This window comes from Pleurodeles waltl, chromosome 4_2 (genome assembly GCF_031143425.1).
Source record: "Pleurodeles waltl isolate 20211129_DDA chromosome 4_2, aPleWal1.hap1.20221129, whole genome shotgun sequence".
In the NCBI taxonomy this organism is placed as follows: Eukaryota; Metazoa; Chordata; class Amphibia; order Caudata; family Salamandridae; genus Pleurodeles; species Pleurodeles waltl.
Genome location: NC_090443.1, coordinates 292139798 through 292167623, shown reverse-complemented (window position 1 = coordinate 292167623; position 27826 = coordinate 292139798). Strand labels below are relative to the sequence as shown.

At 44.9% G+C, this 27826-nt stretch overlaps 2 protein-coding genes across 9 annotated transcripts in view; one reads left to right on the top strand and one right to left on the bottom strand.

The window, feature by feature from the left end:
- LOC138292544 (BLOC-1-related complex subunit 6-like) overlaps window positions 1–14750 on the bottom strand; it is a 92509-nt gene extending 77759 nt beyond the window's left edge. Inside the window, exon 1 of the mRNA XM_069231216.1 lies at window positions 14738–14750. The gene's annotated coding sequence lies outside the window, so the exon portion shown is untranslated. The remainder of the gene's footprint in view (window positions 1–14737) is intronic.
- The window catches only part of TCF20 (transcription factor 20), a 169819-nt gene that overhangs the window by 66123 nt on the left and 75870 nt on the right, over window positions 1–27826 (top strand). For 2 of the 8 annotated variants that reach the window (XM_069231208.1, XM_069231207.1), the window contains exons 1-2: window positions 15881–16428; window positions 21289–27122. In XM_069231208.1, the coding sequence (XP_069087309.1) occupies window positions 16335–16428; window positions 21289–27122 (5928 nt within the window). In that variant the 5' untranslated portion in view covers window positions 15881–16334. Of the gene's footprint in view, window positions 1–14753; window positions 15018–15244; window positions 15286–15880; window positions 16429–21288; window positions 27123–27826 lie in introns of those variants that run through there. The other 6 variants (XM_069231214.1, XM_069231209.1, XM_069231210.1 and 3 more) reach the window with 5 other exon arrangements.

Below are 27826 nucleotides of genomic sequence, written 5' to 3'. Positions count from 1 at the left end.
TTCTGCTGTCTAACCTTTTCAGACTCGAGGTACCTCGCAGACAGCTCGGCTTCTGGGGCCCTTAACCCCGATGTAACACTAGGGATAGCTCTGCCGTGCGACGTCAGAAGATTTGTATAACCTGAAGATCCTCACTGCTGTCTGAGCCTCTGTAATCTGCGCCGCCTGGAAGACAGTGTCTACATACCCTGAGGGGCAGCGGTGCTGCCTGAGCCCGGAAGCTGTAAGATCCGTGTGACCGAAGGGGCAGTACTGCTGCTGGAACCTCGCGGGCCTGTGCCAGTTTAAACCTAGGTCTGCGTCATGAGGCCTCGGCCCTTAACATCTGTGGGTCCCCAGGGGTTGTTGCTATCTGAGAAATGTAATCGGGCAGTACCTCCGTAGTGTGAGCCTCTGAGATGTTTACAACCCCAGTCAAAACTCTTTCACCTGCCGGACTGTACCAAGATTGGGGTGCATTGCCATGCCTCTGCGTGAATCTCACTGAGAGGGCTCTGGACGTTTGTTTTTTAATCGAAGGAAGGTGCTTTTAACAGACTATTGCGCAAGTTATTTTTCTCCTCTAAAAATTAGGTTCGTTCAAATAGCGGATTTTCTCTGATCTCCACGACGGTTGCTATGTGCCTCCGTCTCCACAGCCCGCTTCGCGCCACGGCATCTGCAGTTTCCATGGCAACTCGGTGAATAGGCAGTGATATGACGTGAGCAGGTGGTGTGCAGGTAAAAGAGCCTAAAACAGCTAACGAGAGAATCTGATCCTTACTTCCGGCCTTGGCCAGCAGGTGTCACTGTAGGAGCAATACTGTTTTCCCTCAAAGGGAGCGGTGTTACTTTGGCAGAACTGCCTGCACCTCGAGCAAGTGTCACTTTGATTAGTGTTTGGCTCTCCCTCACAGGGGCTGTACTACTTGGGAAGCATCCCCAGCTCCCTCAGTCCGGTGTCACTAAGATCAGTTCATGTCTAGTCTTCCCAAGTCTGTGCTATTTCAGGAGCTCTCCCGGCCCTGCAGCAAGTGCTAGCCGAAGAGCAGTACTTGCCTCTTCCTACAGTGAGTGTTACATTAAAAAAATGCTCACCCTTTCAGCATGTGTCAATCAAACAGCAGTAGTCTCCTCTCTGGAAGGTGGTACTTTATCAGATCTCAAAGCCCTACAAGCAGATGTCAAAGAAATCATGAATTTCCTTCCCCAGGGGTGAGTACTTGAGTAACATCATCAGCTCTGACCAGCAGCGGTCACTGTAAGATCAATACTTGGCTTTTCCAGTCATTTCATTTTAAGATTTACACTGAAGTTTGTTTTCCTCCACTACACCGAGAAGTTCTCCAATCCTTCATGCCTAGAGAAGATATTTGAACTGTAGCCACTTGGTCTGTCCATTGACAAATTCTGCAAGCATTACTGCCGTGACTGTGGGGCAGAGCATGGTGAGTGGAGTGGAGGAAGTGGTCTGTTTATCACAAAGAGAGGGCAGGGGTGTTGAGAAAAATATATATTCACATGTATGTACCTATAGATATGATACTTTAGGTCCAATTCTCTCCTCCATTATCTGAATCCCAGTAAGACTTCCCTGCTGACATCTGACACCTATGCTAGCTGTGCTAACAAACCTCTCCAAACCACGTTGTTAAGTTTAGCTTGGTCTCACACTGTAAATTCAGCCAATCGGCAACCCAGCCCCCTTTTTCTTACAGTCCACCTGTTGTGTGTTCACTTGTCTCTGCTCGCACTGTGATATGTATAATGTTGCTCTGTGGCCTTGAAGTTCTGTATATGCAGCATGCCTTTTTGTACATGCTTGCCCATGTTTGGACTGTGTCCCCTTCTGGGGTTTTGCTGTGACAGCACTGGGCACATGATCCTGGCGGTAATACTTAGCATGATAAAAGGACAGGGAACTTACTTACCAGGCTATTCATAAGAATGCACAAATGGTGATGGAAGGGGTGCTTGTATATAGTTTAACCACTGGTAGTAGCTCTGGGTAGCATTACAATCCATTGTAATGCAATTCATTTTACAAGTCCATAGATAGACTGTCTTAAGCGGAACAGCACTGACCATACTCATGGCAATAGTCCAATCCAACCTTCCAGTCGAGCCCCCTCCCAGAATGGACCACAAGCAGCAACATGTTCATTTTAACTTTATTAGGCTTTGTCGATGAAGAATAGCTTGGATCCTGTGTCAAAGGAAGCAATGGATTTTCTTTTCCTCTTGACAAGAGGGTTTGGACTATATACATGGGATGAGAGAGTGCCCACTCCGTCACTGGCAACAGTTTTGAGAGGTAGCACAACTTGAGGGCGCAAAGGTTTCGTTCACAAGTAAACACAATGTGTGTCTGTAGAAAAAGCATTTTTTGGTTTGCTAATAACTTTGGTCTTGTTTGACAAATTTTCACAAAACTTAAAAAAACAAAAAAAAATCAGTTCCTCCACCTCAGATCCTTCCTGCAAAGTTTTTGGGTGACCTGTCACCCGGGGGCTGAGGGGAAAAAGAAAAAAAAAGCGTGGTCCCAAAATGTAAATCCCCATGCATTTTCCATAGACTTATTTAGGCAGGGCTACAGCAAAAATTGCTGAACTGATTTAACACCAAATTCAGCAGGAAGCTAGATGTTGGTCCACAGATTTTGCATTTTGTTACTTAATGTACATCTGTTCAGTAGTTTTTGAGAAATTATGGGACAAAAATAATTGTATATCTGGATGGTTGGATCCACAAGTGTCTCCAATGACTCTCGCAGGAGCACTGTTTCAAAGACAGTTGTGATTGGCCCAGGGAGCCTTATTCCCATTGGGCCATCTCCCTCATGTTAGAGTCAAACTCCTCTGAGAATTCACTGAAAAAACAAAGGTTAAAGTAACATTATAGATAACTGTGGTAAAAAGACTGGTTTTGGTTTAATTAAAAAAAACTTAGAAATTCACTGGAAAAAACAAGTTAAAGTAACACTATAGTTACATAAATTTGTCAGTGACAACATTAATGTTTTGAACTAAAAAAACACAACAGAAATTCACCAGTTATAGTTAGCAGAGCTTGTGCCCTCGCCATGCACTGCTAGGACCTCATATACAACATTACTCATGACATGCTCTATGACATAATTTAAAACTTTACTGTTTACATTATCCAATGAGTGTAGTAGTTTGTTTTATAGTTTACATAGTGGCAGGTAACAACCATTTTAGTTTTCTACCTAATTTTGTACAGCCTGTGTCCAGCTCATTCGTATAAGCGTTGACAGAACGCATGTGCTCCTAATGTGCCATAGGTGTGTGAGGGTATTGAACATGTTATAAATCTTTGTATTGAAGAGTACCCCTTATGCAGGTAATAGTAGACTTGTGTTCTTTATGCTACACACAAGTTTTTTTGGTACTGCAGAAATTTCCCAGCAGGGCAAATACTCAATGTGTTATATACTAATTATTGGAAGCAGCCTTAAGTTATTAGACAGAATTGTCTCAGCTTGACAATTTATACTTAATATAGAAGACCTTGCTTGTTTTGCTTCAGAAGATGGGTCATCTGAAAAGTTTTCACCACAGTATGAAGGCTGCAGGGAGTATAGCATCTTTAGCACCTCCAGACCTTGGTTATTTTAAGTGAATAGTCACCCTTTGGACATGTTTGCATAGAGTGTACACTGTTCTCAGTAGATACTCTTTAATACTCTGTGGTGTATTTCTCATGAGAGTTCCACTGTCTACAAACAAAGTGGTATAGAGTAAACTCTGTCCATAGAGTAAACCATGTCAGCAGTACCCACTGTTGTAGTTATGCCCACTTTTTTTTCTCCATTTAGGTTCAGTGACTGTCAGGGTTTTTATACAGGTAAATATTGCCTGTAATAGGGCAATAGTTATTTAACAGTGCTTGAGTACCTGTAGAAACTTGGTTTTCCCTGAGAGGTTTTATACAGATTCAACACTGTGTGCAAGATAGGGTACCCTTTCATCTGTAGTTCATAGTCATCATGAACTCGGCTACCCATGAAATGTATGCTATAGTGCCAATGTTGCAAATAACACACGCTTGCTTTACCTATGGGAGTTGTATGGATGAAAGCAGTAAAGGCACTTCATATTCTTATGAGCTATTTTGTACTTTCAGGCCTCTAATGCCATACTAGTTTATACAGTAACGTGTAGAAAAGCAGCTTGGATGATGTCATGAGTGATGTCATACATTATTTCATAGCATGTCATGAGAGGTCATAAGCAGTGCATGGTAGGGGCGCACGTTATAGTTAGCTATGCTGACTATAACTGGTGAATTTCTGTGGATTTTTTATGTCTTTTTGTTCAGAACATTAATATTGTCTCTGACAAATTCACCTAACTTTAACCATTGTGTGTGTGTGTATGTATGTATGTATATATATATATATATATATACACACACACACACACACACACAATGTATATATATATATATATATATATATATATAAATAATACATATGTAATGACAGTGAGGATATAAAAATGTAAATGCCCAAATAACATGTTATTTCTTTACTGTACTAATAAACACATTTCTATTACTGAAGTGTAATGGTCAAATTCCAGTTTATTACCACAATACAGCAAAACACCCAAGAAAAACACTGTTTACTGCCTCAAAGTTTGCATGTAAGACTTGCTTTAACACAGGGAAGTGCCACCCCCTCATTTTCACAAGGCCTCTTCGGTGTAGTTTTACCTTACTGCTCAAATGTAACCTCTGCATCCTGTTTCTTTTTTTTTTTTAACTCATTTTGTTAAAACAAATTATAACATACCATGCTGTAAAGGTGACACATCATGACTCACTGAGGCTTTGTCTCTCGTGAGCCAACGCCCCTCTCCACACTCAGAAATGGTAATAAATAGCTTATCACATTATGCACATCTACATTTATACCAACATCTGATCTTATGTCCTGTCAGTCTAATGCTCAGGTGCATAATTGTGGGGTGGGAGGGCCAGTGGACCGTAAAGTCCATCACCTCTTTGAAGCCTACCTGTTTACATGGAAAAAATAACGACATTCTAAAGACAAGGTTTAGAAACCAAAGGGGGCCACATTCATGTAAGTTGCAATATTCATCTTGCCCTTCTTAGGCTGTGCTTCAGATAATCTGACTAATGTAGACACAATACCTCTACAAACCTTTTCATCATTACTTACTCAGGAAAATGTGAACATGTGTCTTAGGTGGAAGGCACTAATATGTGTGGACAGTCATGGGATCTTTATTAGTAAATGGAATATACTGCAACTGGAGCATGCATTCAACTCTGGATCAATTTACTATGGCCATTATGTCTTGATCGGCTCCAAGTTGGAGTCGGAATGCATGGAATACAGCCGTCTATAATGAATGCAGTAACCAAAATCTATATGGAGTGCTTTTCATTTTCCTTTTCGGTGTAAGCGCTTTAACAGGCTCTTGCATCCATTGATGAGTACCAGTGATGTGGGATGGCAGGGCAGAATGATCCACTCAAGTCTTTAATGGTAATAGCAGATTATACTCTAGGCATTTCTACTATATATCCTAGGTTAATGATCCCTTTGGAGGGAACACTTTCTGTGAATGGTGTACTAATAAAAAGTCACATATTTCGACTACCTAAGAATTTGACTCAATACCAAACTTGCTTGGACCCATCAGAAGGAAAAGGCAATGCACACAATGAAACAAAATGTGGGAGCAGCCTTGTGCTGCGAGAGACCCCTTCGAAACTCTGAATGTTAAGTATTCTAGAAGTATATAAGGAGGCACCCGCAGCAATAGAATATGGAGCTGAATCGGGGTTTACAAAAGGATACCGAAATGCAGAAATTGGAGAATTACTTCCTGAGGAAAACCCTGCTTCTTGGCTAGAGTCCCATGTTGAAATCTTTAAAGATGGTCATGGTCACAAACCCATTGAACAAAGAACAGAATTTAGATTGGTCGTTTTGTGGACAAGGATTTGCGTACATTCCCATGCTGATGCGTGTGTGTATATATATATATATATATAAAGGCTATTCATGAAGTAATTCCTATCGGCCATCTAGGCAATAGCCCTGCGGATTACCCATGTACAAAATAATCTACAAAAAAAAAATGAAATACAGTGATCTCTGGAAAATCCCACAAACTTAAGCTCAATTTGTCTGGCAGAAAGAAAGTCAAGGTACTTGGACAGGAAAATCTATGAGACTGTTAGCGCCAGAGAGGGTTCTGGAATCTTACCTGATATTAAAATTCAGCATAGGACGCAACCCCTTCTTTGACGTCATTGCACCAGAAATAACGTGCCATGTACATAAAATTCTGATTGAGAATCCTGCCCCTCATATCATACACTGCAAAAATGGTTTGTCAGAAACCTGGCCACTAGTGTATAGCACTGTAAATTAGGAGGCCTTGGAACTATGATTAATTTCTCTTTCTTTTGCACTGAATTTACCGCCCCACTATTCTACTCTGATCCTCTTCTTCAGGAAGTATTATGTAACGACCACCAAAAAAGAAATGGTGACTTGCTCAGAAGTGATAGACCTAATTAATATTTTCCTTGTGGTTGCTGCCTATTTTACATCAGCATTGAGACTTACAAGCACCGCCCTGAAAAAGTGAATCATAGCGTTTAACTCAAATAATCTATATTACTATGGTTATCATTTTACTGAAGAAACACTGCTCTTTTTATTCATTCATAATAACAGTCAATGTCTTCGTTCGACCTTAAGTAATATATTTATATTTATTTTTCACATTTACTTTTAAACAGCATTGTATGACTTCTTATCTGGCACAATAAACGTAACTATAAACACACACACACATACACCCATACATACACATCAAAAAAGCTACAGTTAAGGGGAAATAGCAAAGTTAAGTCTGGTGGAATTGTCGATATTGACTTCAACACTGAACCTAAAACATGCGAAACTCAAAATATAATACCTTAACTCCCACCCATGCCGTCCTTTGTTACTTTGGAAATGAGTTGTGAGGAATCTTGTAAGATTTTGTAGGATTATTCAGCTGAACTGATGGAGAAGTGAATTTATTTAAATTATAATTGTGCTGTTGATTCTTTGTACCAGTACGTATTGGTATTTCTCGAAAGTGTCTGACTTTAAGGACGGTTTGTAGGTTTCTCGCAGTATCCTTGACTTGTCGCCCTATGTTATTAAACATACCTTAAATGCCGTTGTGTGAATATACTTTGAGTGCTGTTGCGATTGCCACGTTTTCAGCATTTACAAGTGTGATTCCACCCATGGGTAATGGTTGAGTGATACTACAGCTTAGATCTGCGTGAAATAATGGGTAATGTGCATGTCAGTGGTGGAAGTTATGGTAGTACTTTAACTATTGACACCCCATCATCCTCACCTTCCTCTGAACTTTAATTTTCCAGCGTATTTCTTTTTTTTTTTTGGAAACTCATTCCGGCCATTTGAATGCACCCTTCCATATTGCCGATGGGCTTGTAGCATTTTAATGCCCCGCCTTGCCCAAGGATGCAGAGAAAATAAAGCATCTCCCATCTGCCTTTCTCAGGGGTATGGGGTGTATTTTGTAACTCCCACCTTGTGCAAGAATGGGGGAACATTTAAAAACCTCTCCCTCTCCCCATCTTACTCATGGTAGTTGTGGAATTAGATAGTGCCCCGCTATTACCCACGAGGCTTATCCCAGATAAAAGAATGATGGGTCCGCTGACCCAGTGGGCTGCCTGCAAATGTGATTGGGCACACGTTAGCTGTCCGTTCCAAAGGCTTCCTTCTTTATCTTTTTGTTCTTCCTTTTTTCGGGATGAAGGAAAAAGTAAAAGAGCAGATACCTAATCATTTACCTCTTCGAAGCTCTAAACTGGGTTTAAGGGCAGCTGTTAGATGACCCGCACAAAACAAATTGTTTACAAATAACTGCTAGTGTTTACAAACACAGGAAGAAGTTCACACATGTCGCCCAGTTACTACACTTTTTAGGGTTTGCCTGCACAGCCCTTAAACTGTGCTTTTAAAATGTCTTGTAATAATAATAATTTTGAGAAAAGTTACAACGGGCTCAGAGCTCATCCATTTCTTACCACTGGTTGCTCCAGACTCCCTCATTTCCTTGCTTTCTGTTGGTCAGCGCCACCTTCCTCCTGGGTAGGTGAACGGACAGTCCCGATTTTTAGAGGACTGTCCCTGTGTCCCGACTCTTCTGTTAATTTCAAATAAATGTCCCGGTTTTTGGGACAAAGGTCAGTTTATTAAATACATTTCCAGGTTTTTGGGACAAAGGTCAGATCATCTAGAGAAGCATAAGTTAAAGACGCCTATAAAATATGAAATAAAGTAATTTATCTGTTACTGTCAGGCAACACAGCTCCCTGTTGTTCCCAGCAGAGAGACAGAATGGGAGCAGAGCAGAGCGAGAGGTTGATGGGGGCGGGTTGGGGGTCCTGTGATGTCAAGCCATAGCTAATTTTATATATGTAGTCATGCAAATGTTATATATATATATATATATATATATATATATAACTACACACGTATTGGCACACATTCACAAAGCTACGCAAAAAAAACGGGACAAGCCAGATATAAAAGTGATACTAAAGTCTTTAGTCATTCTTTTATGTCTGCCCTGTTCTGGTTTTAGCATATCAAAATCTGGTCACCCTACTCCTGGGGCTTTGCCGTGGGTCCTTGCCGTGGAGAATGGACAAAAGTACTCCATCCCTTTCCCAGTGCAGTTCCACTGGCTGCAGGCTCCTCCAGGCACTTTTCTATATGCACTCCCATAGGGTGTGTCTCTTTGCAGTCCCTCTCTTTCAACCCCGCCCTGCTCTGGGTTGTGTTTCCTCCACCCCCTCTTGCCACGCTTTTCCTTGTCACATTTCTCACCACCCCGTCCTGTGCTCCGCAGTCCATTGCCGTTTCTCACCACCCTCCCTGTTGCGTTGCTTGACTACCCAAACCCCGTGCTGTTTTTCGTCATAATGTACTGCAGTTCGGGCTGCTGTTCAACATGGCTTAAAGCCAAAAAAAAAAAATCATTGTGACGTGACCATCCTTGACCGCATCACAACTCTTTTTTTATGTCTTCCCATGAAGTGGTGAATTAAGGTACTTTGCTTTAGATCCGGGGCAGCCTTCCTCTGAATCTGTAGAGCGAGGAACGTTATCGCTTCTTGCGGGTGAGGAGGAGCGGCAGTGTAATGCATCGGCTACAGAAATGAGTGTGAAACCTCTGGGTTACAAAGTTTGCGGTAATCAGCAGTTCCAGTACCAGAATCTTCGCACAGTGGGAGATTGCATCTTCTGCAGAGATCTCTCTGAATTCTGTATGTTGCATTTTCCAGTCTCATTGGCACAATGAAGTAGGAAAGTGCATCCCTTGAAGCATTTTGATTTTCGTATACAATGCACGAGTTCCAAACCCAATTGGATTATCATGTGTGATAAGACACCTGCAGCAAAGGTCTGTGGGCATCGGGGGTGGGGGTGACATTTCATTGCTGAGCAGGTTCAATCATCTGCTACAGAGGCTTGTCGCCTGCAATCACAGTTTCTATTCTCAGTGGTATAGGTCCGTGGACAAATGTATTTGTTGCTGAGCTCCGATCGCCTCATAGAGAACAAAAGTTCCTCAACAGTCAGAGGTAATGATTACAATTCAGGTTCAATCGTGAAATGTTTGTCAAAATATACAGAGGTCCCTCGCAAGGCTAAAACATATCTTGTCATGAAGGAGTTTTCCGATGTTAATTGTCTAAATACCGAATAATGTATTAAACATTAGTACATTGACATGACTGATGGTGACTCAGGATTGCTGTGGTAGTGTAACTTCAGCCTTTTAAGACAATTCCTATTTTATCAGATTTTTTTTTGTGACAACAGGTTGCAAGTCAATTCAAAACATATTTATTCTGCTAAATATAGCCATAAAAGGAAATGAATAAAATGCAATACAATAAAATCCACATAGATAAGATTTAATGCATACATTAAAGGTACATGATCTTCAAATCAACAAAACGCTAAAATACATGTTAATCTTTACCGCAACTTTCTGGCTTAATCAGGAGACATTGAATCCCTAACTCGAACCGAAGCTTGCAAAAAAAGAAACACATGATTACAAATATCATTGTCCCCTAGTCCCCATAAGCAGTGATAGGCTACAGACGTTTCAGCAAAGGGTCTAAACATTTCTTTGTATACATCAAGTAAAATTTACACAAAAAGGGAAAGTGCATCATTTATTGTTTGTGCAAATTACAGCAATTACATATTAAGGAATCCAACTTAGGTTGAAAGCCTTTTGGAAAACAAAGAATATTTCAAGGTACCTGCTCTGAACCTAAACAATAAGGAGCAGTGCCAACTTTAATTACTGTTCCACAAAGATGGTATTGACAGACACACGGCCAACATGTAACAATAATCCCTTACCCAAATCGTTTGTCATTCAACCTGCATCCCCTCCACCGTTTCTCACTCCAACAATAAATCACACACCTGCAGTTTACTAATCCGCACCCCGTGTGTACCTTCTAAGAAAATGTTAGGAAGACCTAGAGCCTCCAATGTTTTCCTTACATATGCTAGCCAAGGTGTAGCTAACCCCTGGTCACACTCCAAGCAATCTAAAATGATATCATTTGTTAAAACTGCCTCATCAGATCACCATACAGACAGCCACAACAGAACTGGACTACAACTCACTAGATCACTCAAGTATCCTAGATCCAGTTCCTGTGGCATATATAACTAGAGGTATTAGGGGAGTCAATAACACCTTCCAGCAGAAACGATTTTCCTCCGTTAGCAGGTTTAGTGTATTTCCCACACCCCAAATTCCTGCCCAATAAATTGCAATTTGCATGCACCGAGTAGAGTATATTTGTTTAACTGATTTAAGCAGTTCCACAGGAGGGGAGGGGAAACTTAACAACAAATCAATGGACCTTGTAAACTTATTTTTACATTGCTTAATATGCTGAGCCCGACTGTTACCCCAAAATAGGAGAAAGTGCAGGTGCTTACTAATACGCTGTCCCCCCTCTCTAATAGTTAAATGCTTTGGACAACTTGATCCGCACGTCATTAAAAAAATGTAGTAAAATTTGTATTTAAATGTAATTTCCCCATAAAAACAACAAATGAACTAACTAAAAGATGCAAATCCCTAGGGGTACGTGCAATTAACACTGCTTCATCTACGTACAACAATACAGGTCGAGGGACCCCTCCTAATCCTTGGTACATTCGGGGTACACTTGCTCTATACTGAGCTCAACTCATTGATATATAATAAAAAGGAGTGGGGAAAGAATACAACCTTGACCTGTCGCAAACTCCTGTGTGACCTCCACACTTCTTCCAACTCTTACTCTGGCCTTTGTACTGAAATACAACGAGACCAACATATGCACAAAATAAGGATCCATTTGTACCCTAATTAGGGTCTGACATAATTTACCTCGATCCACACAATCAAAGATCATTGATAGGGCCATGAAAGCTAAATGTGTTTTTTTTTGCCACCGTATATTTTCCGAGTAACAAATTTAAATTGAGACATTGCTCAGTTGTCACAAGTCCACTACGAAAACCATACCGACAGCTTACTAGCACATTATTTTCATTGACCCAATCGACAATCCTGCTATACAATATTCTGCCCTGGATTTTAGCTAGTATATCAATTAGGGAAATAGGCCTAGAGTTATTTGGCTCCACCCTATTTCCCTTTTTAAAAATCGGCACAATAGTCCAGCACATCCAAGAGTCTGGCGTCCAAGATTCCCCCAAACAATTATACACATTGGTTAACATCTGGCCCAGAGGTCCACATTACTTTTAATCACATCTATTGGGAACCCATCCGGCCCGTTTACGGCCCGCACTCTTCTGGATAGCCTGGATCACCTCTGGTATGGTGAACTGCGGGAAAGGAGGGGACATCCCCTGGCCACAACTGTTTGTTACTACCATTACCTGCTAAATGTATCCTACAAGAATGCGCCACCCATTCTTCCCCCATTATGTGGCAGCTAGTCGACGCCACTTTAACATCCACTTGACGCAAACAAGGGGCAGCCCTCCAGAATGAGGCCCTACCCTTAGTACAGTACGCTTTAGTTATAATGTCCCACAGCTCCAGAATGACCTCCTTCCTTCTCCTTCATGTTGTGGCCTTATATATTTTCCAGTGAACTGAACTAAAGTACGATGCCGAGGGCTAGCCGTTAAAGCCCTGCCCAGCACTCTATTTGCTCTCGAGCATTCCTGGTCAGAACATCTGGAGCAACCTGAATCAACTTTCGACGGCTTTGATAGGGAGTATCTAATCTGCCCACACAAACTTTAAAATGCCTTAACACTAAAAGTTTTCCTCCCACCCTTTTGTAGACTCTGCATAAAAAGTTGAAAAATGTTTATGACTACCTCTTTTCAAAAGTTTCCAGGGCCCTGTAATTTCCAGCACAAACTTAAATTGACATTTGAGGGTCATAGATTTACCGAGTTACTAACCTCATGGTAAAGCCCCTTACACAGGACATCTAAAATAATAATATTTGGAATATGGTCCCCGTAATCGGTAGGGACTGTTTTCGCCCAGCTGCAAGACATCTCTTAGATAATGCGAGATAAAAATATAATCTAGGTTACTAGATGTATTTCGGCCCCTAAAAATTGGTAAATCCTGCTTTCCTGTCCCTACCTCACCCCCACTACACACACTAAATAAATCTGCCAAAGCAATAAAAGCAACTCTTCACCCTACTACCTTCGGCAAAACCTTCCTCGTGCTCCAAACAGGTTGCATTTCTATCTTAACTTCGAAATTTTCTGACGTCTGAGACTTTACCTGCCCTTTTGTGAAAGGTATTTAACTGTAACAATACTAGTTTTCTTTGTTACAGAGTTGAAAACGTGTATTTTCGATCTGTTTAGATTGATTTCGGTTGCTATACAATTATGCCTTCCTTTCCAGCACCAGAACGCCCATAGGGGCAGCTGTTTGCGCTAAACGAATTAATTAATTCAGTTGTCAGCGTGGCAACTGCCCGTTACTCCTTGAATGTTGTGTATTTTTTCAGTCAAATTGCGCTTTGTATTTGACTGTATGTTCTATAAACAATCACTTTCATTCTTTTGTAAGGGTTTGACTGTGCGGTAAAAACCCCTCAGTAGTGAGTAGAGGAATGCATCCTATCATTTACCAAATACTTCTCATTCTACAAACAAAGCTGTAAAAGAAATAAGTGATTTATGGAAATGCAGAAGTAAAGAAAGATGCAAAAAAAAAACTAGCAACAATGCCATAGCGCTTTGTTTTAGTTTCACACGTCAAAGCGCTTTTTGTTTGTTTGTTTTGTTTTTACTTTCATCTCCGCTGTTTCAGAGCATGGCCAAAAGCCAATAGGTCTTGTCAATATTTTACAGCTACGTTGCACAGTAGCGTGGGTTGCTGTGCAACATGGCTGAAAGTAACGAAAATAGCGCGTTGAGGCAGCCAGTGCTGGCCGCGTCTTAGCGCTTTTTTGTTTACTTTAAGCCATGCTGCTCCGCAGGCATGTCTAACAAGAAGAAGAAAAAAAAACATTCAGAAAGCTATTAGAGATCTCTAAGACGAAGCCTTTTGGCTTTGCCAACTGTTACTATAATGCTGTAGTTTGGCAACTATTGCACAACACGGGATTTTGACTTCTAGTTTTCGATTAGTCTGTAAAAGAGGTGGGTTGACTATTTTGTAAAGACTGTTCACGCTCCGATGCCGAAGCAGGGATGATGTATGATGTGCAACCCAGCTGGTCCGAGAGCAGATGGGCATTTTGTTTACCCCACCTTTCCCAAGGTGAGTTGAGGTATTTAGTATCCCCTGTCTTGGCCCGGGGTGGGAGAGGTTTGTTGAGACGGGTTTGAAACATTTTGTATTCTCTTCGAATCATTTCCCCACTCACCCCTCTTCGCCCCACCCATATCTACCCACCATTTACTTCCTATCCCACCTCTTTCCCCTCATCTACATTTCCTTGAAACCCTTCTTTCCCCTTACCAACCTCTCCCACTCCGCATTCCATTCCCCCACTTCTTTTCATTTCCCTCTCCTCTTCCATTTCCAACTTCTATTTTCCCGACAGACTTGTCTTACCACCTCTTTGACCTCTTCCCTCTCCACTACCCTCTTCAGTATTCCTTCACCCGTTACCCCAAACTCACTCAGCACCATCCCCCCATCCTCCTCCTCCAGTCCTTACGTCTCTTCACCTGCCACCATTCCAAAATGTGCTAACATTTGGAGATGGAAATTAGGGATTTTTCGCGAAAAAATAATATACGTTTAATTTGGTCATTAACTTGCGCTTAAGTGGAGGAGGTTTAAACTGGCGACAGCAAAAATAAAGCAATCTCTGTGGTAATAAAGTCGAGAGTCTTTTGCCTAATGCTCGAGCGTTGGCGTGTGTGCCTTCTTTATTCCACCCACCTCCTTCCCTTACTCCTCCCTGCAACTTCGTGTCCCAGACCACCGCCCCCCTTCCCATTTTCCACGCCATATTCGCCATTACACTCTTTTTGAGTGGGGACTCCTGCTTTTTAAGCTAATATTTCTCTAAATTACCCTGGGTGTTGTCAAATGTTGGCACATATGCCACTCATCCCTTCCCCCTTTCTTCATTCTTTTGCCGGCCTCACGTGACCGGCGTTGCCCCCTTTCTCACCTACCATTACTCCGCCGCCGCCCCCCACTCTGCTCCGGTATCCGTCCCTCCCACGGGTTTGGGGGATTCCCCCTCCTCTAGCGGGACCAGTGGGCGTGGCTCTAATCACGTATTCGACGATGTTAGTGCTGTAGCTGGTGACGAACCGCTGATGCAGCGCTGTCTCCTGCCGCTTCGGGGCGCTAGAAGCAACGAGGACGTCTGGACTCCCTTTAAGACCGACCCCTTTCTGGGGCACAGGTCAGCGACTTAGCAATACAGTTAAATGCATTGAAGCCGTAAAGGTTAGACTGCGCGTTTGCATTTTTTCGGTTGGTAGAGCTGTGTCGTCTCAGTCTTTATTTTGGGGTGTGCATCTGGACGCACCAGCCACGTATATTAGGGGGTGGTAATACCACTTGATAGTTTTTCTGTCAAAACGTTTTTTAAATACCATATTTGACTGACATTTTCAGATTTTTATTCCACTCGTTTCCGTTGCTCGAATGGGGCTTCCGGCGCCATCCAATTACGTCAGGGGGTCAGGGCTGCCATCTTGGTATGTCCTGAGAGGTGAGGGCTGGACCTTTTGGCGCATCACTCCGCCATGCCTTTGACCTCACTAGCGTACCCCTCCGCGCTGCCCTTTTCATTCTTAGTTAATGTGTCTTTCATGCAAGTGATCGTATTTGGTTTATGTAGATTTTTTTAGAGCAGAAACATTTAATACAGCTGCTTTAGTTACGTTTTTCTATTTCACTGCCTTGATTTATGTAATCTGGAACATTTGAACCATTTTTTAAAATTACTTTTTACATTTTACTTTCATTTCTCTTAATATAAACTTGCGATATAAATTAACATATTTATTATTGCGGCTGTTTGGGATGTTGGCTTTGTTGTGTTGTCTTCCCTTAACCTGAATCCGCTTTTTCCTTCTCTCTCCGCTCCGTCCTTTCTCTCTTTTCACTGCTTACTGCTGCTTCTCCCTCCTCTTTTCTGCACCTTCCTCTTTCTTGGCTTCTTCCCTCTTTCTGTTCCATCTTCTTTCTAGCCCGCGCTTTCTTGCACCTTTCCTTTATCGCACCCTCCCTTTCTCTGTGCTTCCTTCTTCAGTACTTGTGCACCATTTCTTGAATTTTCTTGCGTTCGACCGTCTGTTTCCCGTTTTTGTCCCTCGTCTTTATTAATTTATTCTTTCCCCGGCTGTCTTCTTCTGTACAATAGGCACTACCCACTCTATTTTCTGACACGTTCCTATATCCTCGCGAAATCTCTCTTCTACCCATCTGCCTTCTTTCGGTTTTCTTTCTTCCCATCTCCCCCTCCCTCTTCATCTCCCGTCCCCATGTCATACCTTCAGCTCGTCTTTGCTACTTTTCTCCTCCCCTTCCCCGAAGTTTACTCTCTTCTCACTTTTCTTTAGTGTCCTCTTCCAACATGCCCTTCTATCCCTTTCCTACCACTTCCTTGCACCCCATGTCCTATTCTTTAATCTGTCCTCTTTTTAGATCATTTTTTATTCTTGTAGTATTCATATTTTCTCACCATTTGTACACTTCTCACTCCTCCTTCTCTTCGTTGTTCCACCCTTCGTCCTTCCCTCTCTGTTATCTCGTCCCATGGTCTCCTCTCCTCACTCTTTGTTTCACTCTCTTGCTTATACTCCCTCATTTGCACTCTTCAAAATATATACACCCAGGATATGTGCTATAGGTGCGCTGCAGCAGCTCTGACTATACTTCTCCGACATGAACTAAAACAAACCTTTTGTTTCTTCACCCTTTCACCCCGCCCCCCTACTTCTTCCCTCTCCTACCCCATCCCCGTTTATTCAGCCTTCTCTCATCTCACTCATCGCTGCACACCTCCCACCATTTCCTACAACTGTCTGTCGACTTCAGTTCCTCTAGATGTGGCAGCCCCGTTCTTTACCACTTGACAGTACAAGCTACAAGATTGAATGCTACACAAGTTCACTTAATAGCACACCCATATCACGTGTAGTCCTGGCTCTCTATGTATCATTCACAATAAATAGATTGTCCCAGCAGTGCTTCTTTCATTAATTAATGCTATTTTTATTTTTTTTAATAGAAAAAATGCTTATGAAGCAAAAATGTCTAGTACATTTTATAAGGCATATGGCGTAAAAAATAGGCTTCACACACAGAGTAAGGTTTTCATGAGGTGACTATCTCCCATATTATAGCCAAGCGCGGAGTATGGTTAGAATCAAGAGCCTTGGGGCCATATGTACGAAAGCTTTTTCCCGTAGACACAGAATGGGTAAAATCCTTTGGTACATCTGGCCCCTAGTTCGATATTTGACATTGTTTGTCTGTGTTTGCAAGGGTAGGCAGAGGGGAGTGCATGGTTATTGCCTTCCCAAGTAGTGTTCACCCAGTCACTTGGGATCACAGGTAGTGGGGGTTTAGTCTGGGTTATACAGGGGCAGATATTGCTGGTGCATTCGTCCTCCCGTAGAACAGTTTGATCCTCGATGGAAGAATGAGTGGCCGTGGGATGGGGTGAGCCGCACTGGCTGTTAACCAAAGAAATGGATGCATTATACAGTGGTTGCAGATCCAGGTCTGGGATGGTCATCAGTTACTTAAAGAAATATGCATTGAACAAAGGTGGGAACATGTGGGCAACAAGCAGTCGCCAGCTGCTTTAAGAAAGTGAGGCATCAGTGCAGGATTCAGGTAAATGGGACTCCCACACTCAAAAAGGATGAAGTATGCTGGTAATATGGGACTGCGTGCATGGAGTGCACAGGTCAGATGAGAAGCAGTTGACAGTTTCCGAGTTTGTCTGTCTCAACTTATTGATCAGTTCTGGTAATGTTCACATTGAACTCTCTCTGGCTGAACAGGAATGTTCTTTCCGTGCTAGGCAGTTTTCCTCCAGGTTTCTTCAGCATAAGAATTTCTTCTCAGTAGGAGGATTCTCTCCCTTGCCTCTTGAAAGGGAGACAGCCACTGTGAGTGTTTCTGATCCTTGCCTTCTTCTATACCGGTGAACAGGGATTAGTGAATGAAAACGTGATTTCTAGGGCAGGTACATTTCTGCTCCATAAAACAGTTTGCCTTTGAGTGTCCAGTCTAGTTCAATGTTCACACCTAGCTTCTGGTGGGTGTAAATCACAACTAAGCCTACATTCCTTTTGGTTACCCTGTGCTCCACAACAGGCATTTGGAGGTAACATTGCGACCTTCCCTGTAGGAATTGCAGGTCGACAGTTACTGTTCTCTGATGAAAGCACAGAAGACACGGGAGGGATGTGACACCCACACCAATCTTTCTGTGGGGCATATGTCCAGCATACACAAGCACAGACCAGACACACTGACTTAGTAAAATTGAGGGGTCCAGCCATATCATACTATGTGGATTTACCATGGATGTTCAACAGGCAGTCTTTCCATTGTGGTTCAGATAAAGAAGCATGTACTCCACTACCATAATTCCGCAGCCACCAACAGTTAATAGCATCATGGTCCTGTCCTGGGCATGGGCACGGTAGTCACCCACAATAAAAGTACTCCTATTTTGGTTCTCCCCAGTACCCCCAAAAAAACCTGTCACTTTGTTGTTGAGCAAGATACCATAACCACATAGCAAACTGTTCCCTCAGTTTTGGGATAGATAATGATGGCCCTGCGCTAAGCTACCACCTACTTGACCCATGCCCAACCTAGTCTGTAATTGAAACCTTTATTTAATTTGTCTCGTAGGGAGCCACTATTATTCCATTTCTAGAAAGGGGGTGGGTCGTGGTGGTAGAAAGGGGTGCACTTCCCACACGTTGAGCAAATATAGTCAATAGTTCATGTCGAAAATCGTGCAAACATGGGGTGGGTTATGGTGCTATGCGGTAAGATGCTCCACTACCCAATAGCATATGGTAGTGCTTCAAAGAAACACTAAACTTGAAATTTAGCACAGAAGCCGCAGCACTCAAAACAATGTTCATAATAAAGATGTCCTCCAGTTGACTTGGTTGTAGTGGATTCCTTTAATTAGTAGCCAAGAGCCTCAAAAGAGATTGGGTGAGCATTGATCCATGAATACAGCCAAGTAGTCAGTTGAGCACAGTTCCATATACACAGCCAACACATGTTTCGTCACAACAGGTGACTTTTTCAAGGCTATGAGACGACACAGTAAGTAGGGAAGTAAGTAAGGTAATTCACTAGTAAAATGAACAGGGTGAAGGGTAAACCCTGTTGACCAGGATCGTGGTAAGTCTTGTTCCTGGTCTATGTCGACCACATCTATGCAGGAAATGGACTCCACTGTGTTGTCTCATAGCCTTGAAAAAGTCACCTATTGTGCCGAAACACGTGTTGGCTGTGTATATGGATCAATGCTCAACCGATCTCTGTTGATGCCCTTGACTACTAATTAAAGGAATCCACTACAACCAACTCAACTGGAGGACATCTTTATTAAGAACATTGTTTTGAGTGCTGCAGCTTCTGTGCTATATTATTACATTTCTAATTCAAATAATCATGCAGTTCTCATGAAAAATGGTTCATGAGAAATGCATGATTATTAGAATTAATAATGGAATGGTAGCTCCCTACAAGACAAATTACACATAGCACAATGATCAAGATAATTTTAACATGGATCTTTTGCACTAGAAAACATACTGAGTACCCACATCTGGTTACTGACTCTTATTCAGAGTCTGATTTAATTCTAACCTCACACCCAACCTTGATGCTCAAGTTGACCCTGACCTACCCTTAACTTAAATGCTAACCCATAAGCCAACAATAATCAGAGGCTGGGTTTTAAGTTCATTGCTAATCCATATCGCACTTTAATTTTTTAATTTCAGTATCATTTATTTCTGCAATTGTTTTATTTCACTTACATTTCAGCAAAAACACACAAACATGTATCTTCTCTGAACATCTGAACAAAATGGATTGAAGTGGTTGAAAACCTTCTTTTTTATGGTTATTTCAATTATTAACTTACTATCATTTGCTTATTGGTACAGCCTAATCAGGAGAGCTGGGCATGGGTGTTCTTAAGCTCCATGGTCACGTAGTCATCTGAATGAGACAGAATATCAGTTCCAAGGCCAGTACTGTCCGAGGCCTCTGGATGACACCTAGTTTTTAGTAGTGGAATTCCGACCGCATCTTTCTACTTCTTCGACTTGGACTGTCTGTTTGGGAAGGAGTTGTCTCTTAACATTTGGGACTCAAATTAAGAACAGTTGTTTTTTCATACCGTAGCCCGCACACTTTCTTTTATGCATTATTTATCTGTACCAACCGTATGGGATTGGTTGTTGGCTTTGCACAAGCTTTAAGGAAGTTGTATATATGTTTGCAAGAGTTAAGGTTTGAGTGGAAGTGTGCTGGTGTTATGCAAGGGCTTGCTAGCAAATATTCAAGGGTTTGTTGGGGGCCAGCAAGGATCTTTATGATGCTGTGCAAAAGTCTTTAAGCCGTACACAGGGTCTGTTCTGGACTTTTTAAGTGTCTGTGGTCTTGTTGCGCAACCTCTTGGAGGCTGTGCTGGGGTCTGTTGGTACCTGATTCGGCCGATCCATGGTTTTTCGGGTGGGGTTGGGGGTTGTCGGGACTTTTGGAACCTACCCAAAATTATGTTAGAAGTTCTCTTGGGGGCCACAATATATAGTTTTTAGGCCTTTGTGACTGTAGGGGAACTATGCTCAGGGCTTTTTGGAGGCTATGCTGGGGTCATATGATCCCTGCAGAGCCTCCCACCTCTGTTAGTGGTTTTGCAAGAGTCTGGTTTGTATATGGAGGGAGTTGAAGGCCACACGAGGTTTGTTGAAAGCTATCCTGGGACATGTTACAAGTTCCTTTGGGTACCAGCTGAGAGTCTGAATTTGTTTCAAGTTCTTTGAGAGCCTGTGTTAGACTTTAAGGCAGTCTGCTCGGAGAGAAGTTCCATACTTGTTTTACACACACATTATGACTTGAATGATCATTATGGGTGACTCTTGGGATGAAGTCATTAAGCCAGAGACTGAATGGAAGAGAGATATGTTGATGACAGAAAGGAATCAGAAGTTAGGATTATTTTTATATGAAATAAAATGAATCCGTCTGTGAAATAGAAACATATTTGTAGATAACAAAGGGACAAAAATTGAGCTTTGGAGGGGGGGAGGTGAGAGATACCTGGCCTCACTCAAAACAAAGCTCTATTGGTGGAGTCCGAATTAGCATGTAAAGGCTTCAACTGGTGTGGGCAGGTGGATGTAAAGCTCATTTAGAGGGGCACTGATGACATTGGCAGACTAGTGAACAGAGCATTGCCACCATCCACACAAGAGAATTGTTTCATGGTTGAGGGAAGAGTGAAACTCTCAAATTTGGATTCCAGGTTTCCACCTGGCATTAGGGAAAAAACTGGGGTAATATGGAACCAGGGGGGTTGTTGTCTTTTTGGGTATGGGAGTTGTGCCCTTCTTGGATAGGAAGTCTCCTTGCTTGTGTGGGGTTATGGTGGGTTTTCACTGCCTGCTTTCTAACCTCACCCCCAGAAATACTAACTTTTTCTCTTTGCCCTCCACAGACTTGCTCTGCCCTTGGCCTAGCAGCATGCAGTCCTTCCGCGAGCAGAATAACTACCACGGAACCCCACAGAACTATTCACAAGACGTGCATGGTTCCTCTCGGCTGGAAGAGTTCAGTCCGCGGCAGCAGGCGCCCATGTTCCAGAGCAGCTTTGCCAACCGCCGGGGAGGGACATCGAGTGGCTCGCCAGTACCACCATCATCTACCATGGCCGGTGAAAGCCCTGGCCACCCAGCCTACCAGGCGTACCGTAAGGAAGCCAGTGAACTTTACTGCTTGGCCAACAAAGAGGCTTCACCGGGACAGCGCTCCACTCCCTCATCCAGGGCTGGCCCAGGAGGCCGTCGGCCGTCTGGACCTGTGCAGAGCTATGGGCCACCACAGGGTAGTGCAGGTTTTAGTAGCCAGTATGGAACGGACTCTGCTCACCACGGACCCTTTCCAGCACAACATTCTGCCCTGAGTGGAGTAGCACAGTACCCTCAAGATTATGCTGGTTCCTTCTCGCCCGGAGGGACACAGTACCAGCCACCAGTTGCTGGCCAGCAGCACCGTCAGCAGCTCTATCAGTCACATCAGCCGTTGCAACATACCACTGGCCAGTCAGCCACAAGTGCTGCAGCCCACCAACAACAGATGCAGCGGGCTTTGGCTGCCTCTTCAGCTGGGTATCCTCTCCGGGTAGGACAGTTTTCCCAACATTATCAAACTGCTGCACCTTCATCTTCCTCCTCTTCCTCATTCCCTACATCACAGCGCTTTGGACAATCAGGGCAGAGCTATGATGGCTACAGCTCAGTAAATGCTGGATCTCAGTATGATGGCCACATGGTTGGTACCAATGCCCAAGGCTATTCCAGTACCCAGCCAGGCTACACTTATCAAAGTCAGCAGATGAAAGGTTTTGATCAGTCCAAGTTGGCCCAGGCCGGAGGAGGGGGTGGTGGAGGAAACAACGGTGGAGGAGGACAGCAGCTGACACCACCAGCTCAGCCACCGGCACCCCAGCATCACATGCAGTATTCAAACTCCACCAAAATAACCATTCAAGGCCAGTCAGCACAATACGGACAGGCAGAGGCTCCCGTTCGCTCCCCTATGCAGTTCCAGCAGAATTTCAGCCCAATCTCTAACCCTTCTCCTGCTCCATCAGTCACCCAGTCCCCCAGCTGCAGTTCCACACCCTCACCGCTCATGCCTGGGAGTGGAGATGGCCCCCAAGGTGGCAGCGGTGGTGGCAGCTCCATGCCACTAGCCGGAAGGAACCGCATTCTGCAGATGATGCCACAACTTAGCCCAACGCCCTCCATGATCACCAGCCCCAGTGCACACAGTGGTGGCAGCAGCGGCTACAAGAGTTTCGGCTTGGAAGGCATGCAAGAGAAGCGTATGACAGATCCAGGGCTCAGCAGCCTTAATGCCCTGAGCAGCCAAGTGGCCAACCTGCCGAACACCGTTCAGCACATGCTGCTCTCTGATGCCCTTGCACCACACAAGAACCGTGGCAAGCGCTCTGCCAAGAAGACTGACAGTGGTTCCAACTCAGAGACCTCATCTCAGGCTGGAGAGCAGCAAGCAAAGTCCCCTTTGGCAGGGTCTCCTGATGGTGGGAGCTCAAGTAGTTCTGAAGACCAGGAAGAGCGAGTCCGTCAACTAAGCGGCCAGAGCACAGGCTCCGATTCGGCCTACAAAGAAGCTCCATACAAGGAGCCTCCCTACAAAGAGCCTTCCTATAAAGAACCCTCCTACAAGGAGGCTGCATACAAGGACGTTGCATACAGGGAGACCCCGTACAAGGACCCCATCCAAGAGAAGCCCAGCTCACCTCAGCCACATCTGACAAAAGAACCCCAAAGTGAGGCCCCGAAAGAGGACCCTGGGCCCGCTGAGATTGAAGAGACAGTGGATGCTGATGAGCCCCCAAAACCAAGTGAGAAGGTTGTTGGTGTGATTGTCTCCCGTGAAGCTGTAGCTAGCCGGACTGAAAAGGAGGACGATGACGAAGAGGAAGAAGAAGAGGAGGCAGAGGAAGAAGAGGAGGATGGAGGGACCTCTCCTGAAACCACTGAAGATCCACCAAGGCCTCAGACACCCCCGGTCTCTGCTGAGGTTTCTAAGGAGTCTAACCTTCCACAAACCCCCTATTCTGATGGAACACAAGGTGCAACTAAGGGGACCAAGGGTGTTGAGATATCCTCCCATCACAACGGAGAGGACAATGACCTACCTGGTCCCACCATTCCTGGCTCTGCTGTTGGGGAAAAGACAGAAGCTTCAAGATCTCCTGGAAATTTGGGATACCCTTACAAAGACAACTTGACAGTCACTGCCCCTGTTCCCAGGAATGTTGGGGTCTTTCCGCAGTATCCCAAGAGCCAGGAAAAAGTGGACTCCCCTGGGCCAGCTGAAAAGAAAGCTGGGGGTAGCCATGCAAGGAATGAGAAGTTCCCTAGCCTTCTTCAGGAGGTCCTCCAGGGATACCATCACCAAGAACGACGCTATGCCAGGAACGCACAGGACAATCCAGCCTTGGCAGGAATATTGGAGGGGGCTATGAGATCTAATCTTCTCATGGCTCAAGCAAGTGAGCCGCCCAGCCGTGGAAACCTGGGAAAGAATGTGGGTTCGATGTTGGACAATCCTCACTGGGGGTCATGGGATAGGAAATCCACTGGGCCACCCCCTGAACCTAAGCAGATCAACTTGGCTGAGTACTCCATGGCCAGAAAATTTGAGATGGAGTCTCAAGCCCAAGGACACGATTCTGGCATGTCAGAGAGACGGTCCGTTATCTGCGATATTTCTCCCCTGAGGCAGCTTATGCGTGACCCTGCAAGTCACTTGCACCACCACCCCCCGATTGGCCATGTAAGCTCCTCAGCACAGGAGAGGATAGCAGACGTTAGGATGGTACGAGGAGAGCGAGCACCACCAGGCATTGGCCAGTCAGTCATTCTTCCTGGAGGACATGACCCTAAATTGCTGAAGGAAAATGAATTTGAGCCCAGCAAAGCACCCACTGGCCTCAACCACCGCAAATCTGCTGAGAGCAGCCATCCATTTGGTGCCAAACACGATGTGCCCAGAGTCAATGCCAGAGCCCCATCACACGGTCCCACTGACTATGCCCACCAGGAAAGTCGCCCAACCCACAGTAGGAGAGGTGGAGGCCGCATGGGAGGCAGAGGGAAGTCAGCTTCCCAGACACATGAGTTTGGTGAAAAAATGAGACAGTCTCCTGGCCGTAGCCGAGGGCCATTAGATCCCCACCATGTGGGACCTCAGATGAGCTTGTCTGACCGTGCTAGCCGTGAGGCTTTTTATTCTGCCTTTTTCCAGAACTCAGAGACACAAGCCTTGGCTTCGGCCTACCATGCCAATGCACGGTCCAGCAACTATGGTGAGCCCCACCAGGGTCTGACTGCCCCACTTCACTACAAGCGTCAAATGTACCAGCAGCAGGAAGAGTTCAAGGACTGGGCAAACTCTGCCCAAGCGCTACTTTCAGCTCAGCATAGACAAGAGCAGACACAGCGCAAGAGCCCCAGACAGGAGCCAATTCATGGTCGGGTGAGGAGCCCATACCGCAGTGAGAAGGAGGTTTCCCCTTACGGCCACCCAATGCCATATCATGATATCAGTGGGGTGCAGGAGCATAGTAGGTCACATAAGATGGCTGAAGGTGTACCTGCTGGTGTAGCACTTGAGATGAAGCAGAGCAGCCAAAGGCCACAGCCAGTTGAGGCTGGTTGGAACCTATCCCAGCAAGGTTCCCCCGCCAAAAAGGCTAGTTTACCAGTGGCTGGCAATCAGAAACGGTTTAGCCCTCAGTGGGAGACTGATGGTCATGTGGCAAGGCCAGAGGAGTCAACAGTGTCACCAAAGTTGGGGGGTGCGATGCTGCGGCTACCTGGCCAAGAGGAGTCCCATCAAAATCCTCTGATCATGCGGAGGCGTGTGCGATCATTCATCTCTCCCATTCCTAGTAAGCGGCACCCACAGGACGGCAAGCCTGCAGACGACAAGGCACGCCCGACAGGTGCTCCGGCAAGGCACAGTGCAGAGCAACCATTCAACTCTTATAGTCGCTTCCCTCCGAGTCGGGAGGGGGATATCTCCCCGGCCAGGGGGGAACAAGCCAGGAATGCAGTTGGCTGTGAGATGAGGGGATCCCAGCCTCTCTCGCTGAGCAGCCAAGCCAAGACCAAAATATTGCCCCCACGCAAGGGGCGGGGGTTGAAGCTAGAAGCTATTGTCCAGAAGATCACCTCTCCCAGCATCCGGAAAAGTACAGGTGCACCGAATAGTACAGAGACTGTGGCTGACACAGTCACCCTGGATGATATCTTGTCCCTGAAGAACCGTCTTCCAGAGGCTGTACCAGGGGAGGTCCCAGAGGTGAGGAAAGTTGATGCCATGGCGCAAGCCATGACTCGAATGGAGGAGCCGGAGGACTTGGTGGTGAAATGTGACCTTCCACTGATGAAGCCATTGGACGTTTGGCGCAGTCCAGCTGAGGATGAGGTCAAGGAAGAGACTTTAGAGCTGCCAAGCATTGGGATAGAGCCGATTGGGCCTATGGCTGCCCCAACTTTACAAACACTGGAAAGTAATCTTGACCGGCCTGATGCATCTCCAAATGGATCTGAGCCACGGACATACCTTGACCTAAAGAGTGTCTCTCCTGCCAGAGTGCCAGCCCCAGAACCTGTCATCGAAGTTCTGGAGAAAGAGAGAGTGGTTCCTTGCGTCCCCCCCAAACCGGATCCTTTTCCACCAAAGGGTTACTTTCCATCAGGCAAGAAGAAAGGGCGCCCAATTGGGAGTGTGAACAAGCAGAAGAAGCAGCAGCAGCAGCAGAAGCAGCCACGGAAGCAGCAAGCTGCTTCTCAGCAGCTGCTCTCAGCTGCCTTGCAGACCGAACAACTCCCACCGGCCGAAGTTGTTGAAGGTGAGCCCAAGCCCAAGCGGCAGCGCCGAGAACGGAGAAAGCCTGCCGGACCACCAAGGCGCCGGAGAACCAAGCAGATGGTTCCCATAGTTGAGCCAGAAGAGCCTGAAATCAAGTTGAAGTATGCAAGCCAACTGCCAGAAAAGGTGGAGGTACGTAGCAAGACCTTCATCCCTTATATTCATGTGGAGAGCCAAAGTGAAATTGGCGCCTCCTGCACCATCATCAACGCTGAGGAGGAGGAGCAGAGCAAACTGGCGCAACAGGTACGGAAGGTGCAGAGGCCAACATCCCCTCAGCCTGAGGCCGTGGAAGGCAAGGCACTACCTAGCGCCAACTTTTTGCAGCAAGGCCCTGTGGTAACCGAATCTTCCATCATAGGTCGCTTGGTTTGCTGCCTGTGCAGGAAGTGGGCAAACTACAAGTATTTGGGTGACCTGTTTGGGCCGTTCTACACCCAAGAATATGCAGCTGGTCTGCCCAAAAGCGCACCAACAAAACGATCTTCAGAAGTTCGCATTAAGTTGAAGGTCAGGCACAAAAGCGCCTCAGATGGCTCCAAATCTGAATCTGATGAGGAGGAAGAGGAGATCGAGGAGAAGACCAAGGAGCAACGCAGCCTGACCACCCATCCGCGCTTCAAGCGACGGAACCGCGCTGAGGCTGCTGCTAGAAACACTGACTCTTCCCAGACGGGCCATGCGGACATGAAGGCCCCACTGGAGTTTGTGCCTGAACCTGAGGTACAGATCCCTGAACTACCTCTCGACAGCAATGAATACTGGGTCCACGAGGGTTGCGCCCTCTGGGCCAGTGGAGTGTACTACGTATGTGGCCGGCTCTACGGCCTGCAGGAAGCTATGGAGATTGCGCAAGAGATGGTAAGAAATCTGTACCGAATCAGCAAGAGTGTAAATGGTGTCTTACAGTGTTAGCTAAATGTGAACTGTCTCCCTGTTTTACATATTTACTACAGCTTCTACATTCTATTTCCTTAAGAGGTTTATACTACACGTAGTAAAATCTAGTTACCTGAGAATGAGGGAATAGTAAATTGGGTCTTCTCCTGGATTTTGTCTAAAACATAACTTTATCTCCAGTTAAGCTTGGATTGCTCCATGGTGTGCTGCCTCTCCATTAAAATCTAATCTCTCCAAAGAGAACTACTTTGCTTTATAACTTGATCTGCCCAGAGTAGGCTGAATTTTGGAACACTGGTCTCCTCACAGCATGGATTATCTCCTTTAGAATCCAGATCGTCCTACATTGGGCAATCTCTTCTTTAGAAGCAGATAAACTAGCTTTCCTTTTAAGCTTGATTTTTTTCGTAGTGCTCTGGCTTTCCCTCAAAAGCCCAATCTCCGCAAAACAGCCTTTGTCTGCTTCAGAGATTTGATGTTACAGTAGTGTGCTATTAATGCATTCGTGATTCAGTTATCTTGTAAAGGATGTTGTTGCTTTAGCAGCAGGTGGACTTTTGTCCTCTTAAAATTCGAACTTCCCGCAGTCTGTAGTCTCTGCCTCAAAAGCCAGCACCCAGTATTGCATTCACCCCGTTAGAGGCATTTGGACCATGTATCCTTTC